The sequence below is a fragment of the Citrus clementina genome, unplaced genomic scaffold (assembly GCF_000493195.1).
Source record: "Citrus clementina cultivar Clemenules unplaced genomic scaffold, Citrus_clementina_v1.0 scaffold_4, whole genome shotgun sequence".
NCBI lineage: Eukaryota > Viridiplantae > Streptophyta > Magnoliopsida > Sapindales > Rutaceae > Citrus > Citrus x clementina.
The window spans coordinates 1548743-1564395 of record NW_006262274.1 but is presented as its reverse complement, the minus strand read 5'-3'; the positions used below and the strand labels follow the sequence as shown (position 1 = coordinate 1564395).

Here is a 15653-nt window from a genome sequence, read left to right as displayed (position 1 = left end):
CTGTTATTATACTAATGTAATATGTGAAGAGGAATAAGAGAGAGGTCAACTTAATATATTTCCTCCAAGTGCTCTTCTAATGTGTTACTATATAATTGTAATCTAGTTGTACAATCTAATCAATGAATTATTAAGTGATTGATACATTTAAACAAGATTTAATTAAAATGTATCATACAACTTTACTCGATGTACTCGATGTACTAATATTTATTAAATTAATAGATTTTTTATGGTTCAAAGAATGTTAATTTATAGTAGTTATACTACATTATTCAATAATAGGGTCATGCTCATAATTTTCACCGCTCAATCATAAAAAATTATCTACTCAATGGTAAAATATTGTTGATAACCGTACGATCATAAAAATAAATATTAAATCTACACTTATTACTATAACGTAAGGATCACCGTCAGTTCTCTACAGTAGAACAACTCCACTGTCTACCGAAGCCTTTGTTTTTCATCGAGAAATAAATATAAAATTAAGGGACTGATTTGATATGTTTTCAGTAGGTATCAATGGATGCTATCTGACTCCGAATCCGCGCTTGCCTTGAACCGTTAGAATGGAGTCCAACCCGAACAAAGCGTTAACAGAAACTCGCTTTTCCGATTTGAAGCCGGCGCTTTCCGAGCCAGTTCTCGAAGCCTTAGCTGAAGCCGGCTTTGAGTTTTGCACGCCTGTTCAAGCTGCCACAATCCCTTTGTTATGCAGCTACAAGGACGTAGCCGTGGACGCCGCCACCGGCTCTGGCAAAACCCTAGCTTTTGTCGTCCCTCTAGTGGAGATCCTCCGCCGTGCCTCTTCTGCTCGGAAACCCCACCAGGTCCAAAACATTTTCTCATTTGTGTTTGGCTGCCTAGAAGCTTCAGGAAAATTAAATTAAAACATAGAAATTTATATTTAAATGAACTCAACGAGCTCAAATAGCTTTTTTTTTTTTTTTACTTTTTACCCAAAAAATGCATATGATTTATTTTTCAGTTAAATTTTCTACAAAAACTCTTACTGATTCTTTGAAAAGCACTTTGCGTGAGCACTTTTGCTTCTCTTAGCACCGCACTAGAAAATAGTCAAATAGTTCTTCTAAGTACTTGAATAGTTTTTACTTCTAGTTGTAGTTGATTCTAAATAAATTGATTGCATTGCACTGGCAATTTTATTATGTATCGAGTGAATTGCATTTGCTTTTAGTGATTACTTTGTTGAGAAATTAGTTTTTGAATTGAGAGCAGATAATGGGGATGATTATCTCACCAACAAGGGAGCTATCATCGCAAATATACCATGTTGCACAGCCGTTCATCTCAACTTTACCGGATGTTAAGTCTGTGCTTCTTGTGGGAGGTGTGGAGGTGAAAGCAGATGTGAAGAAAATAGAGGAAGAAGGAGCAAATTTGTTGATCGGGACACCTGGGAGGCTATATGATATAATGGAACGTATGGATGTCTTGGATTTTCGGAACCTTGAGGTAGTTGCTTGGATGTTTGATTCTCTATAATGTATTAATTTCTAATCTTGGTTTGGATAGAGATTGATGATCTTCATTGTCTTTTCTATTTTATGGAAATCTTGGCTTCAATTCACACCTTGTTTTTGTTGTTAGTGATTATCTAGAGGACTTTTAATCCATGTTGCTGAATTTATAGTTTGTCAGTTGACAATGCACAATGAGTGCAAGGATCAGTAGCCTCTGGATTTGTTTAATGAAGACTTAACTAGACAATTGACAGATGTTTAATGATTATGACTGAAGATTACACTAATTTAGAATGTAATTTTTGAACAATTTTTCACAAAGATAATACTTGGATCCTGTACTTTGGTGACCTTACAGCTTCATCTTGCTGGTTGTGCAGATTTTGGTTCTAGATGAGGCTGACAGGCTCTTGGATATGGGATTCCAGAAACAGATCAGTTACATCATATCTCGCCTGCCTAAACTTCGTAGAACTGGCCTTTTTTCAGCTACTCAAACTGAGGCAGTTGAAGAGCTATCCAAAGCAGGGCTGAGGAATCCTGTGAGGGTTGAAGTGCGAGCAGAATCAAAATCACATCATGTATCGGCATCATCGCAGCAACTAGCCTCTTCGAAAACACCTTTAGGCCTTCATCTTGAGGTGTTGTGTGTGAATATATTTTGGTTGCAATTTACGTTGCATGTGGTTAAACAGAATTGAAGCCAAATAAACTCAAATAATGATTTTTGGAATTTTAATTTGACATATTAGATCCTGGAAGACATTTATTGAATCTGGAAGTCACTTGAATTAATTTTTTATCCTCTTCTTCAAAGCCATAAAGCAAACTCTGGGTTGTGCTAAATATTCATGTTTGATGTCATTTCAGACTAATTGGATTTCCCCCCCCTAATTTGACAAAAATAGTAACCCTTTGTTATGATTTGAACACTAATAGTCTTTGTAAGTTCTGCATTTATTCTGAATTAATTTCTCCTCTGATTCTGCAGTATTTGGAATGTGAACCAGATGAGAAACCATCACAACTTGTTGATCTGCTTATAAAGAACAAGTCTAAAAAGATTATAATGTAAGTTCAGCATGGAAATTTCTCAGAGGATGGATGATGCTATCTTTTTGTAGTTAATGGCCTATGATTAATCATAATTTCATAATAGGATTAATGTATGTCTTCAGATATTTCATGACTTGTGCTTGTGTTGACTACTGGGGAGTTGTTCTTCCACGTCTGGCTGTTTTGAAGAGTCTCTCGTTGATTCCTCTTCATGGAAAGATGAAGCAGGTAGGATGTTAGTTATTGAAATATCCTCAGAATCTTATATTACAATTTCAGAAGTCGGCTGGTGTATATTATTACTCATTTTGATTGATTTTGATTACAAATAGACTGCTAGGGAGAAAGCATTAGCTTCATTTACATCTCTTTCAAGTGGCATTCTTCTATGTACGGATGTTGCTGCACGTGGACTTGACATTCCTGGTGTTGATTGTATAGTGCAGGTGACTTTGTAAATTGCAGAAAAGTAGACCAGTCATTATCCGTGTTACTTTATGTGTGGTGGTTAATGTGTTTGTTATCTTGCAGTATGATCCCCCTCAAGATCCAAATGTTTTCGTTCACAGAGTTGGTCGAACTGCTAGGTTGGGTAGACAAGGGCGCTCCATTGTTTTCCTATCACCCAAGGTGTCTTTCACCCGCATACTGACTCCCTTATCATGTACTATTCTTGTTAAAGAAAAATTTCTAGGGAAATTAATTTAATTATACTTGTTCAGGAGGAAGCTTATGTAGAATTCCTGCGGATAAGAAGGGTTCCTCTTCAAGAGAGGAAATGCTCTGATGATGCTTCTGATGTAGTTCCTGAGGTGATCATGATTTCTATCTTATTCTCTTCCATTGTTTTTGGTTTTGGAAATTTGTTCTATATATTCCGGTGTGTAGTGAGAAGAAAATGGTTGATCCAACATAGTATCAAAACTTGTTTCAGATTCGATCTGCAGCAAAAAAAGACCGTGATGTCATGGAGAAAGGTCTCAGAGCATTTGTTTCTTATATACGTGCATATAAAGAGCATCACTGCTCGTATATCTTCAGGTCACTACTGCCTTCTATCCATAATTTCTCTCTGCATTTTTTATTGTTTCGTTATAATGTTTTTTATCCATCATATTATATAGGTGGAAAGAACTTGAGGTCGGGAAATTGGCTATGGGTTATGGCTTACTACAACTTCCTTCAATGTCTGAGGTAAAGATCCATTCTCTTTCCACCAAGGGTTTCGTCCCAGTTAAAGACATCAAGTTGGAGGACATCAAGTACAAGTAAGAACTAACAATGTGTTATCAAAATTTGTTGATTAAATAGAATCAAAGAGCCTAATAATTTGCATTGACAATTGACATGGAAGTCATCATAGAGGAAGAAACCCCATATTCGATTTGTGAATTTCTTAAATGCTTTCACTTCACAACCAGTCTTCTTCTTTTTCATTTAGCAAGATATTGACTTCTTTCAATATTTTTAAAAGATAAATTTATTTTTTCAACCAAGTTCAGACAGACCATTGTTCAAAACCTTTTTGGTTTCCAAGGCAAACTTGCAGCAAAATTAGCTGAATTTCTTTTGCCTCTTTTTTCAGTATTGAAAGGAAAATGATGGGAAACCTTATGATTTTTGTATAAGAATCATCCAACATCACATTCCTCTTATCATTTATGCTTTTTCACATATGCAGCATTGATGGAATTAATTTTTATTTTTTTATTTTTAAGATCTGTGTACGCCTGTGACCATAGCTGATAACTATATTAAATCAGGGATAAATCACGTGAGAAACAAAGGAAGAAGAATTTGCAAGCAAAGAAAGAGGCACAGCAGAAAGAACCAAAACGACAGAAACCAAACAAGGCCTCAGATGCTGCAACTACTGTGATGAGGAAGAAAACAGCAAAACAGAGACGTGCTACCCAGGCAATCGAAGACGAAGATGAGCTGGCCCGGGATTACCGCCTATTAAAAAAGCTAAAAAAGGGTAGTATAGATGAAAGTGAATTTGCAAAGATGACGGGGACAGAAGAGTTGCTATAAGTGCATCATGCAGGTCATGATTCTGCAAGTTTTGATGTTGATTGGGTGTTGTCAGCCCTCAATGAGAAGAAATCTTAACCTGCCGTCTGGTTGTGCCCCAACCCATGTAAAGCTTGTTTTGCCCTCCTCTAATGATATGCATTATTGGTGTTCTGTCACACCTCAGGGAAATTTCTTGCCCCATTGGCACTTAATACAAAAATATTTAAATAATTTTGTAGATTAGAAGAACTGTCTCTCACTGGAGTTCCCTGTGCATTTCTTAATAATCAGTAATTCTGTATTTGATCTTGTTATATTCAGTTGAATAAATTATGCCATTCGCTATGAAGTAACCATGACTTTAAAGCATGTGATAAACACCGGTACAAATGAAATTGATTGGATCCGAATTTCCAGAAATATCTTAGCTTACTTGCTCTTCCTTGTGATTGTTGGTAAAATTTACGGAACTGAATAGTAACAGAGAGATGGATGAAAGAAATATGCTTCTATAATGGTGAAGGTGTCTGAGTAGTCTCAAGCTTCAATGTTATATTCACCAGCACTTGTAGAATAGTTGTTGATGTACAGTCGACTGACTGACTGACTGACTGTAAGCGATGACGAAGACCAAGAACGAAGTCAACAAAAGCATTTAAAGGCACAGCAAAAGCGAAGCTTCCTGCCATGTTCCAAACTCACTGTCAAGACTTGACCTTCGTCTTCGTCTTCGTCGTCGTCCCATGTATCTTAATAATAATAATACTTCATCATCTTCTTCGGACTTACATCAATCGTCAAACTCTAAAAACTCTCCGCAACTCCCTCCTCTCACTTAAAAAAACTCTCCACTCCCTCGTTCTCTTCATCACCATGTCCAATTCCAACGACGACTCCTCAGCCGTCGATCCTCCTCCGTTCGACCCATTGCAGCCGTCGATTCCCATCTCTTACCCCATTAAAACCCTCCAAGATCTTCACTCTCGCGCTTACTTTGACTCCTTTCACTACCCTTTTAATAAGTCGACTGTTCCTCTTCATCCTCTGAACGGTGCGTCTCCAACTCTACCTGCCAGGCCGAGGATTTTGGTTTGCCATGACATGCAAGGTGGCTACGTGGATGATAAGTGGGTCCAAGGTGGGACCAATGCCGACGCCTACGCTATTTGGCATTGGCATTTGATGGATGTTTTTGTTTATTTTTCTCATAGTTTGGTCACTTTGCCTCCTCCTTGTTGGACTAACACTGCTCACAGACATGGCGTTAAGGTAGTGCAATTTCTTTTTCTTTTTCTTTTTTTTTTAATTTATATTTCGTTCTTGAACAATAAGTGCTTAGTTAGTTGAAAATTAAAAGACATGCCTTTTATGTTTTGCTTTTGTTTTCTTTGCTTCTTGGTTTTAATTTTGTGTTTGCTTTCACTGTTTGTAGTGTATGGAGTTTAAGGGAGGAAATGATTGATTGTGGATAAAAACCTCATATAAGCTTTTACTCTTTGTAGTGTTTGCTTTTTCTTTATTCAACTTTATTAATGATCTTTTAATATAATATGTTCAACGACAATGTACTCATCAAGACGATTTTCCTTTTTTTCTGTGAGTTTGTGTGTGAGTAGGGGGTGGGGGGTTAAATTCTTGAATGAAAGATTGATCAATTATGGGAAATGACCATAGCTGTTATAACAATAATTATAGAGACTGAGCAGAAATTTTTTCCGAGGGCAAGTACTATGCTTTACAGTTGGTGCAGTGTAAGCTCACAATGTCTAGATGGTATCCATGATATGATTACGACATGGTGGTGCAAGGCTATCCAATTGGGAGTTTTTTTTTTTAATTATTATTATAGACCATGATTTGCCTTTTATTTTTTATTCCTTTGGTAGCTTGACATTTTGAATATTGATGGTGTACTTTATTCTCAATCCATGAGAGTGATAAGTGAATGACTTGAGGAATTTTAATTGTATATGATGATATTTCTCTTGTGCTCATGGAATAATAGGTTTTAGGGACTTTCATCACAGAAGGGGATGAAGGAAAAGTTATTGCCACTGAATTGCTATCTACAAAGGAGTCTGCTCATACTTATGCTGAGCGCTTGGCATAGCTTGCGGTTGCTTTGGGCTTTGATGGGTGGCTGGTATAGGTTTTATTAAATCTCTGACTTTTTGATTTTCTTCTAGCTTTTTTCAGTTTTATGTGCTACATAGAGTGTCGTCTGTGCACTCCCTTTCAGTTGTTGATATGGGAACTGTTACTTGCAGATTAATATGGAGGTTGAACTGGATGTAGATCAAATCCCTAACTTGAAAGAATTTGTCAGCCATTTAACTCAAACTATGCACTCCTCAGTGCCTGGATCTTTGGCTATCTGGTGAGTGTGACCATTAGGATATGCTACGTTCTCTTGAATTTTGTGCTGTAGTAATTTGTCTTGAATTTATATTTTATCGATTAATATTGTTTTTGCAGGTATGACAGTGTTACAATTGATGGGAAACTTGACTGGCAAGACCAACTGAATGAAAAAAATAAACCTTTCTTTGATATATGTGACGGCATATTTGTAAACTATACATGGAAGGTAAGCCCTTATCTTTGCCCCTTGTATGGAACTTAATGGTGGATTCTTGTATTCAATAATTCTTGGTTGCCTCGTAGGAAGACTATCCAAAGCTTTCAGCAGCTGTTGCAGGTGATAGGAAGTTTGATGTCTACATGGGAATAGATGTATTTGGAAGGAACACTTTTGGAGGTGGAAAATGGAATGTATGTGACCTGTTAACTTTATGAGATTTGTGAATCTTCATCTTAAAAGTTTCTTACAGTCTACGTTTTAATTCTATATTATATTATATCTAATCTTCCAATTGATTTCATTCAATGTGGACCCTATTAGGAGAAGTTTGAATTTTTCCATCTTCTAAGTCGCTTCTATGAATTTTTTTTTTTTTTTTTTTTCAAAAGTCTCTTCTACCCACTTGTGGTGACATACTAGTTCGGTAAGCAAGATAAATTAGCTCATCTTTCTGTCAAACCAAATTAAGATTACCTGTTTGATTGTTTTTCTTGTTGAAGTAGCATACTTCGACGTATTTCATTTATTGGTTGCGAAATTATCTTCAACTCCCATGTAATATGTACTTTTGAGTCTTTACTTACTAGACATGTTTTAAAGTATATTCACATCATGATGCCAGATATTATTATGTAAAACAGAGTTATGTACAAGTTCTGGTAGTTTGAATTTTTTGAAGTGTGGAAAGTTTTCTTTCGTAACTATATTCTTTGTAAATCAGACAAATGTCGCTCTGGATGTGATAAAGAAGGATGATGTGTCAGCTGCCATATTTGCTCCTGGATGGATCTATGAGACTAAGCAGCCACCTGACTTTCAGACTGCTCAAAATCAGTAATCCTCCTATCCTTTGTGAAATTCCATGAATGTGGAAGTTCTGCGCACATACACACACAGCTGCTGTGTATTTTTGCTACTATCAGTATACCCTGTTTACTGTATTTCACAAAGGTGGGAACAGCACTCATCTGGGACGCCATATGGACCCTCTTCTTAGGAGCATAAATAGCTGAAAAATGTCACTATTCACTTCTGAACTTATTCTCGTCTTCAAAACTTTCCTCTTTTTCCTCATAGCAACAGATTTTCATATCTTTTAGTGTTAAAGCCACACAAATTTTCAAAATTTGCTGAATTCTTTCAATGATACTTGGGTTCCTCTTACCTGACCTGTCCCGGACTATGATTTATGTTCTGTTTTACTACTTCAATTATTTGAAGATCTTTCCAATGCTGCTCATCTATAGCAGTGTAACTCTTACTTTCATTGTTGAGATAGTTTCCTCTAATATCTATACAATGGTTTGGTAAGCTTCATTTTCATATACGTTCGTTTCTGCAGTTGGTGGTCCCTTGTTGAAAAGTCATGGGGAATTCTACAAAATTACCCCAAAGTATTACCATTCTACTCAAATTTTGATCAGGTAGCAACTATGTTAAATTTCATACTCTGTTCTTGTATTTAAAACCTTAGTGCTGGGCACCAGTCAATTGCTGCTCATAAGATGCCAGTTCATAGAATACTGACCATCACAACATTGTTCAGGGTCATGGTTTACATATTTCTCTTGAGGGGGAGCAAATGTTAGACACTCCGTGGAATAACATTTCTTCCCAAGGCTTTCAGGTAAGCACTGATTAGACCTGTGTTTCTTTTGTTCTTACTTTTTGTAGTTTAAAACTGTGGTCATATTGACAATAATAATAGTCATACTACTCCAGAAATGAAAATGTTCTACGTAAACATGACCTGTTGTTGCTCTAGCCATCAAACTCTTTATCCGCTTTAACTTTCCCCTATACTTGTGGCAGCCTATGCTTGAGTTTAAAGATGACCCTAATCCAGATACTATTCAAGTCCTTGTTGAGTAAGTTTTAAAGATCGTTTATTTCTCCTAATATTTGTAAAATCTCAACTGATTTACAGTTTCCATTTCCATGGATGGTATGCCACATGATATACATTTTCTTATGTGGGTAATGGGAAGTTGTCTAAGCCATTAAGTACTGTAATCTGATTTGATATATTTTGATCTTTCTGTGATACATCAGATTATAGGTCTTATCATGAGAATAAGAAAGTATGTTGTCCCAAAGGATGAAAAATGGTCTGCTCAACCTCTTGCACAGCTCTATTTTTCCTGCCATCAAAACTCAAGAGCAAAGCATCCAAAGTAAAATTAGATCTAAGCATGGAATTAGAATACATCAGTATCTCCATGTTTTGGTGGGATTTGCTGTTAGTTGCTTAAGCTGTCATACATTACCTCAACAGTGCATTCCTCGTTCACAATCTCTATTTTTCATTAATTTGTTTAGGGTAAACTTCAATTCATCCCTAAATAAAATAACCATCTTCAATTTACCCCTCAAAAGTGTGAAACCCCAATTTACCCCAATTTTCGTTCAGAAAATGAGGGTAAATGGAGGGCTTCTTGAGGAATTTTTTTGTCTTCTTAACAGCAAAAGGGGGTAGATTAAAGATTGTCATTCTAAGTAGGGGATTAATTGAAGTTTACCCATTGATCTATATTGTGCATCAAAGCTCTGCCTCACCTAATCATTTATTTGCAATTATAGTTTCAAGGAAGCATCATATAGTGGAGGGGGGAATGTAACGTTTAAAGGAACTCTTGAAGAGAATGCCAGTTTCATTGCAAGGCTTTTTCAGGCAGAGCTTCTGTTGGGGAATTTGCCTGTTTATATCACATATTCTGTAAGCTATTTCTTTATAGATCAAGAAGGAAAAGCACAATTTCAAATGATTATTACCAGCTTTAATACTAGACTTAAGTTTTATGTTGATGTCTTACGTTCACCTGGCCATTTGATGAGAACATGCGTGCAAATGAGATTGATTCAATGCCTGCATTCTGAAACTAGAAACTTAGAACATTCTGTACACAAGCAGGCATTAGGATCCATGCAAGAACTTTGAGTTTCTTTTTCTTTTTCCCACCAATTACCTTAGTATAATCCACAGTGTAATTCTACTTCCATCTAGACTAACTGTGAGAATTACCACCATTGCAGGTAAAATCAGAAGAAACTTCTCTACTTGGCCTCCTTCTCGAGTTCTCTTCGGCCAGAAAAGAAAGAAAGTCAGTACTTCTTGCATCCCGTAGAATTGACCAATCTTCAACCAAATTCAGTGAATTGATTGTTCCACGCCAAGTTAAAATGCTAGAAACTACCACAGAATGGGCCACACGGGAAGCTAGAATTATAATGGGTGGATACACAATAACAGGAATCAGTGCTGTATGCTACAGGCCAGAGCCTGAAAACAGCAGGCGGACTCTAGAGTCCGCATCAAATGTTCAAGATAATGCATCAGTTCACACTCCGGCAGAATATTTTGCAATCCTTGGGGATATTTCTATTAAAACTAGTGGACAGAACTCGGACTTCCCTCTGTCTAGTTCATGGCTCGTTGAGGCACAATATGTTAAATTTGCTTCAGATTCTCAGGGTACTAAAACACTAAGTGCTAAGATCATCTGGAAACTAAAAGACGGGAATGATTCTGTATTCCCCCAGTATAATATCTATCTTGGGAAACCAGCAAAACAGGCAGTCGGAAGTCTGGATGGAAGGGTAGAGTCAACACAAGAGTATCTTGGGGTGGCACGAGTTGAATCATTTTACATTTCCGACCTCATCATTCCTTCAAACACTGATGCTCTCAAGTTCATTATTCAAGTATGCAGTGTTGAGGGGACAAGCCAGAATCTGGACAAGTCTCCATTTCTTCTACTGGATGTCAAAGATAAGTAATCTTAATATTCTAGCACTTTATCATCCCCTTAAAAGAAGAATAATGTTGTTTGTATCTGGCAACTGTTGTATGATTGTCCAAGAAATGGACAAGTCTCCATTTCTTCTACTGGATGTCAAAGATAAGTAATCTTAATATTCTAGCACTTTATCATCCCCTTAAAAGAAGAATAATGTTGTTTGTATCTGGCAACTGTTGTATGATTATTCCTTACACTAAAACTGTTCTGTGATGACACATTGGCATTAGTAATATGTTTACCACACAACAAACTTCTCCATTTTTTCTACCGAAAAAGAGCAGAGCTGAGTTAGTCAAAACTAGAGACTATCGTCTTTTGTCTAGGTAATATTTTTCTCGAGTTCAGTGAGTCCCCAACGCATAGACTAAACAAAGATATTGAAAGAGGGTATAGGCATGCATGGCTTGAAGAATCAAGAACACTGGACTCTGCGCTTAGTTCCAAAACTAACTGCTATAGAACAATAAAAAGGAAGAGCTACACCGTGAACAGGGCCTTAAATAAATGGAACCTATATGAAATGAGAGTGATCAAGAAATAAGATAATTAATCGAAAGAATGAAAGATATTTGATTGAATTGGAAGTATTATCCTCGAGCCCTCAAAAGAGAAAATGAGGATTCCATATCTTTCTTGTCTCCATTGAGATTTATAAAAAGAAAAAGAAAAAAAAATGGAAGTTGATTTTTTTTTTTTTTAAAAAAAAAAAGGCAAGCGCGTTCCTTAGTCTTTTCATGGTGACTTTTAATTAAATTCTGTTTCTTTAAACTTCATTTGACTCTCACTTAACCTCTATCCTGATCTAGCCGGCGGGAAGTTCATTCATGTACTAAACCAAAATGGGTCAATTTTCTTAGAAGTTCTATGCCCGAATTTTGTCTTATTTATTAGATAATTAAATCTTATGGCTTCTTTTCGGCTGCCTTGACTTTTTCATAAGAATGGTCGAGTATTTGATGTGCATATTATCAAACAGAATCATGTGAACTTGCACAGACATTTAAGCTGTGAACATTATCTTTGTTGTTAGGGAAAATAAAAAATCTAATTGTCCATTAAAATAAACCTTAAGATCTAGGTAAATGTTGTCTTTCCGTTGTTGCTAGGAAATTATTTGTTCTAGTACCCAAGGACGCTATCACCATTCTAGAGAATAATACCAGTACGTGGCACGATCGTGTAATTTTCAAATTTTTGATGAACAAATTTTAAGCGTCCGATTGAAGCATGAAAGAATGAAACACTTATTGCATGTTCATTGCAGCTCATATATATGAACACCAGAGAAACACGTTGAGTCAGAAGAAGCCAATGCAAAGAAAGACAAAAAAAATAAAAAATCAAATCATAAAAGACGTGATCTCAGTGGAATGTGTTACACAAGTTGACAAATCAAACTAGCCATAAAGCCTATCAATCACTAATTTATAATCATAGAGTTTGATAAGCTCATGCGTACAGCTACAAATTGCTTCAAAAGGGCTATACAAAAAGCTGTATGTTGATAAGGATATTGCTGCAAAACTTTCAAGTTTGACTTGTAAAAATGCTTTAAGATTAAACAAAGCCAAATGAGGAATCTTTCACTCAGTTCCTGCCCCCTTTTGTTTTTTCATATCATCTTCTTTTAAACTATTGCTTTGATTCGACACATAATTGTATCAGAGATGGATTTAGAAATTAAATTATAATATTGAAAATTTCACATATACTACTTCCCATGAACTGAGCACTTGCTCACACTGCCCCACGTGAACACACTTGAAGACGAACTTGTGAGCTGATGGCACGTACGCATTAGTAAGCCAAGTTCATGCTTTTCTCTTCTATTTTATTAGCATATAATCAATAGTTTGATTTGCAAGTATTCTAGAGATTTTTTTTTTTATTTATGCAAGTAGTCTAGAGATAATATATATAATTGGAAAATATGTAGCTATTGTTAAGCATTAGTTCTTCACTTTTGTGGAGTTCACACGAAATCGAGTTACTACAAAAATTAAGTAATACGACATTATTTTACAGTAAAATAATAATAATATCTATTGTTTCCTATATATACGTGTGTGTGTGTGTGTGTGTCTCTATATATATATTGCAAACTTTGGTACCTCAAAATTTAATTTATGTTATGCATATCAGCCTAAGCCACATTATTTATTCAATGATCTACGCTTAGATTCATTTATATGCTGGAGTCTTGGTTTTGGTCATTCTCCATTGGTGGTAGGGAGATAGATTTTGGCCTTGTCAAGTGGAATTAATGGTTATATCTTTGCAAAATGTAAAAGCATATATACAAATAGCGGCCCTATCTTACATGCCAACCAAACACTGCTTTATTTCTGTAACTTGGAGAATTCTTATATTTACTTGTTTGAGAAAATAAAAGATTACAAGAAGTTGGCTTAGTAGGACATCTTCAGGATTGAGGTTTCATGACTTTGAAGTTATAGCTGTTATGAAATGGAAGCATTAGCTATCAAGGAAAAGTAGATGGGTGTTTGATAAACTAATAATAAATTAACTTGAAGAATTTATGTCAATTAATATAGTTTTAAGAAGTCACCGACCCGCCCTGCCAACTCTCACAAGTTTACAAGTAGAAGCATAATTTGTTTAATAAGCAAGTTAAAGTACGTACTTGAAAAAGATTTTAGTTTAGTTAACTTCTCACATGCACATGCTAAAGTTGACCCTATTTACTCAACCCTTGTTTAAGACAAATTCATCTGTGTCAAATTAATGACCTACTTTCACAATGATTAACTACCAGTCATAATATTTAATTAACAAGAAGTTGAAAAACGTACAGAGGGCAGATTTTAATTAAGAAACCATGTCATGTCCAAAGATGCTCTCTCTCTTGAGGGAGTCATGAATTACATTATTGCTCGATGAAGTAAAATTGAGGTATTGATGGGGGAGGTTATTTTGGAGAAGAAACGACTTGTCATCTGGGTCTATTTGTGGAGTTGGCATCATCGGTTCTTGCTGCATCTGGATGCACAATATCTCTGCTTCAGCCACTGCTAGTTGCATTTGCAGCTGAGACACTTGGTTTTGCAAAAAAGATATGGCACCAACACAGCCATATACTGGGTCTCTCACTCTGGCGTTTGCTTCATAAACCAAACTGCTCACTGCATCTGCCCTTTGATGCACCGGAAGCTCCTGCATCATCATGAAACATACAAGGTTAAGCGAGGTTCAAACCCCACAAACTTTTTTCTGATTTTATCTGTTAAATCAACTAGTATCAGGGGCTGAACTATGTTGAGACCCTTTCCCCTCAGATAGTCAGATTTACTGTTTTTATGATATGGCCCTCTTAGGTTTGTCATTTATACGTTGTGTCTCCCCCAAAGGAAAATCACGATTCTGCCACTAACTAGCTAGCACCCACATCTAACTATATACATACATATATACACGTACGAAGACATAACTAGATATACATAAATATACATGTGCATCTATGTACGTATGCATGTTATGCCGATGATTGAGAGAGAGAGAGAGAGAGAGAGAGAGAAGCGCAGAGACCTGCAACATTTTGCTAACGTTGCTAGCACCAAAGACCTTATGAACAATGGCAAACTTGTGGGGATCATCAGGAGGGAAGTAAGGAGCAAAGATGCAGTCTTTGGCGCAACGGCGACGCAGCAACTTGCAAGAGGCACATGGAGAATTTCCACCCATTTTCCTCTGTGAAAAAAGAAAAAAAAAAAAAGTGCTTCTAGGAAGGAGAAGATGGCTATAGAGATACAACAGAGCTAGCTTTTAAGGGCTTGAAGAGAAATGAGATAGGGGGTTTGTGTATTTATAGTAGTTAAGGACATGTGATGAGTGTGTGAGTCGAGTGTACTATAGATCAAAAGCAAAGAAAAGAAAAAGGCTAGGAGCTACATACCAATGATAATAATTATTAAAGATATGAGTTGGGTTTAGTTGATTAATTAATTAATATTAATATCTGAGGGAGGAGAGTAATTGATTTAAGTATATGATTGAGTATTGATTAAGAGAGGCCTCATGTTGATGCTGTAGCAGCACGTTATAGATCAAAGCAGGAGGGCGGCTATAGATTATTGGATGAGTGCAAAATGAACTATTGATTATGACGATGTAGGAGAAGGATCTATAAACTTTGAAAAAATCAAAGTTTTTCATAAAAGAACAACTTGCTAAAGAATATTCAAGACAAATCTTGAAAGAAAGCTTCTGTCTAAAATAAATTATAAAAACCTGCCCATGGTATACTTCAAGTAATTTGGTCCTTTCATTTGTTAGCTAATTACAGTAATTAAGTATGACTATAGAATTTCAAAAAGGATGAAAATAGAGACAACAAATTGAATGTAGAATCAACTCTAATCTCATAATGAATGGGATTAATGGGTTTGAGTTTTAATGATTCAAACTTTCAACTTTATAAGTCTTAATTTGAGGCAGATTTTTAAACGAACCACTAAATTATGCTATAATTATAATAATTTAATTAGACTCTTGATAAAACGTAGACCACACTAATTGCCATGTACAATATTTCAAAAACAAATATTTACATACATATATACCTAGCTAATCAATATAAAGTTTGAGTGAACCCAACTGTAGTTGACCTTAACCAAAAGGCGTGTTGGGTTGGCACCTATACTAAATTTAATAATAGGCTTTTTTATGGCATCCACGTTCCCTATTTTAATCTTC

At 35.9% G+C, this 15653-nt stretch overlaps 3 protein-coding genes across 5 annotated transcripts; 2 read left to right on the top strand and 1 right to left on the bottom strand.

Moving 5' to 3' along the window:
• The first annotated feature begins 419 nt into the window (after positions 1-419).
• On the top strand, positions 420-4937 carry LOC18044754 (DEAD-box ATP-dependent RNA helicase 18). 2 transcript variants are annotated; one of them, XR_002905898.1, is made up of 11 exons: positions 420-833; positions 1243-1479; positions 1868-2128; positions 2479-2558; positions 2666-2771; positions 2876-2989; positions 3075-3173; positions 3266-3355; positions 3478-3520; positions 3668-3811; positions 4307-4398. XR_002905898.1 is itself a non-coding variant. In XM_006435745.2 (11 exons), the coding sequence occupies exons 1-11, from the start codon at positions 573-575 to the stop codon at positions 4575-4577; spliced, it is 1770 nt and encodes a 589-aa protein (XP_006435808.1). In that variant the 5' UTR covers positions 420-572; the 3' UTR covers positions 4578-4937. The 2 variants fall into 2 exon arrangements, 1 of the variants encoding a protein (XP_006435808.1); XM_006435745.2 differs by having other exon boundaries at positions 3478-3584; positions 4307-4937.
• A 199-nt stretch (positions 4938-5136) lies between these two features.
• LOC18044753 (cytosolic endo-beta-N-acetylglucosaminidase 1) lies at positions 5137-11155 on the top strand. 2 transcript variants are annotated; one of them, XM_024185301.1, is made up of 11 exons: positions 5137-5828; positions 6565-6702; positions 6827-6936; positions 7035-7146; positions 7224-7331; positions 7862-7974; positions 8483-8564; positions 8687-8767; positions 8953-9008; positions 9721-9856; positions 10174-11155. In XM_024185301.1, exons 3-11 carry the CDS (start codon positions 6833-6835, stop codon positions 10915-10917), a joined length of 1536 nt encoding a protein of 511 aa, XP_024041069.1. In that variant the 5' UTR covers positions 5137-5828; positions 6565-6702; positions 6827-6832; the 3' UTR covers positions 10918-11155. The 2 variants fall into 2 exon arrangements, with proteins under 2 accessions (XP_024041069.1, XP_024041070.1); XM_024185302.1 differs by having other exon boundaries at positions 6565-6708.
• A 2603-nt stretch (positions 11156-13758) lies between these two features.
• Positions 13759-14678, bottom strand: LOC18044752 (LOB domain-containing protein 12). The gene is made up of 2 exons (XM_006435743.2): positions 14487-14678; positions 13759-14114 (listed from the first exon to the last, which is right to left on the bottom strand). The coding sequence occupies exons 1-2, from the start codon at positions 14640-14642 to the stop codon at positions 13770-13772; spliced, it is 501 nt and encodes a 166-aa protein (XP_006435806.1). The 5' UTR covers positions 14643-14678; the 3' UTR covers positions 13759-13769.
• Between the last annotated feature and the right edge of the window lie 975 nt (positions 14679-15653).

Bases quoted from the DNA above. Each gene is read 5' to 3' on its own strand.
- LOC18044754 (XM_006435745.2), top strand. From the start codon at position 573: ATGGAGTCCAACCCGAACAAAGCGTTAACAGAAACTCGCTTTTCCGAT. The intron at 834-1,242 runs GTCCAAAACATT...AATTGAGAGCAG, and splicing joins CTGCTCGGAAACCCCACCAG to ATAATGGGGATGATTATCTC. The intron at 3,585-3,667 runs GTCACTACTGCC...CATATTATATAG, and splicing joins CACTGCTCGTATATCTTCAG to GTGGAAAGAACTTGAGGTCG.
- LOC18044753 (XM_024185301.1), top strand. From the start codon at position 6,833: ATGGAGGTTGAACTGGATGTAGATCAAATCCCTAACTTGAAAGAATTT. The intron at 7,975-8,482 runs GTAATCCTCCTA...TCGTTTCTGCAG, and splicing joins TTTCAGACTGCTCAAAATCA to TTGGTGGTCCCTTGTTGAAA. The intron at 9,009-9,720 runs GTAAGTTTTAAA...TTGCAATTATAG, and splicing joins ACTATTCAAGTCCTTGTTGA to TTTCAAGGAAGCATCATATA.
- LOC18044752 (XM_006435743.2), bottom strand. From the start codon at position 14,642: ATGGGTGGAAATTCTCCATGTGCCTCTTGCAAGTTGCTGCGTCGCCGT. The intron at 14,115-14,486 runs GTCTCTGCGCTT...ATGATGATGCAG, and splicing joins ACGTTAGCAAAATGTTGCAG to GAGCTTCCGGTGCATCAAAG.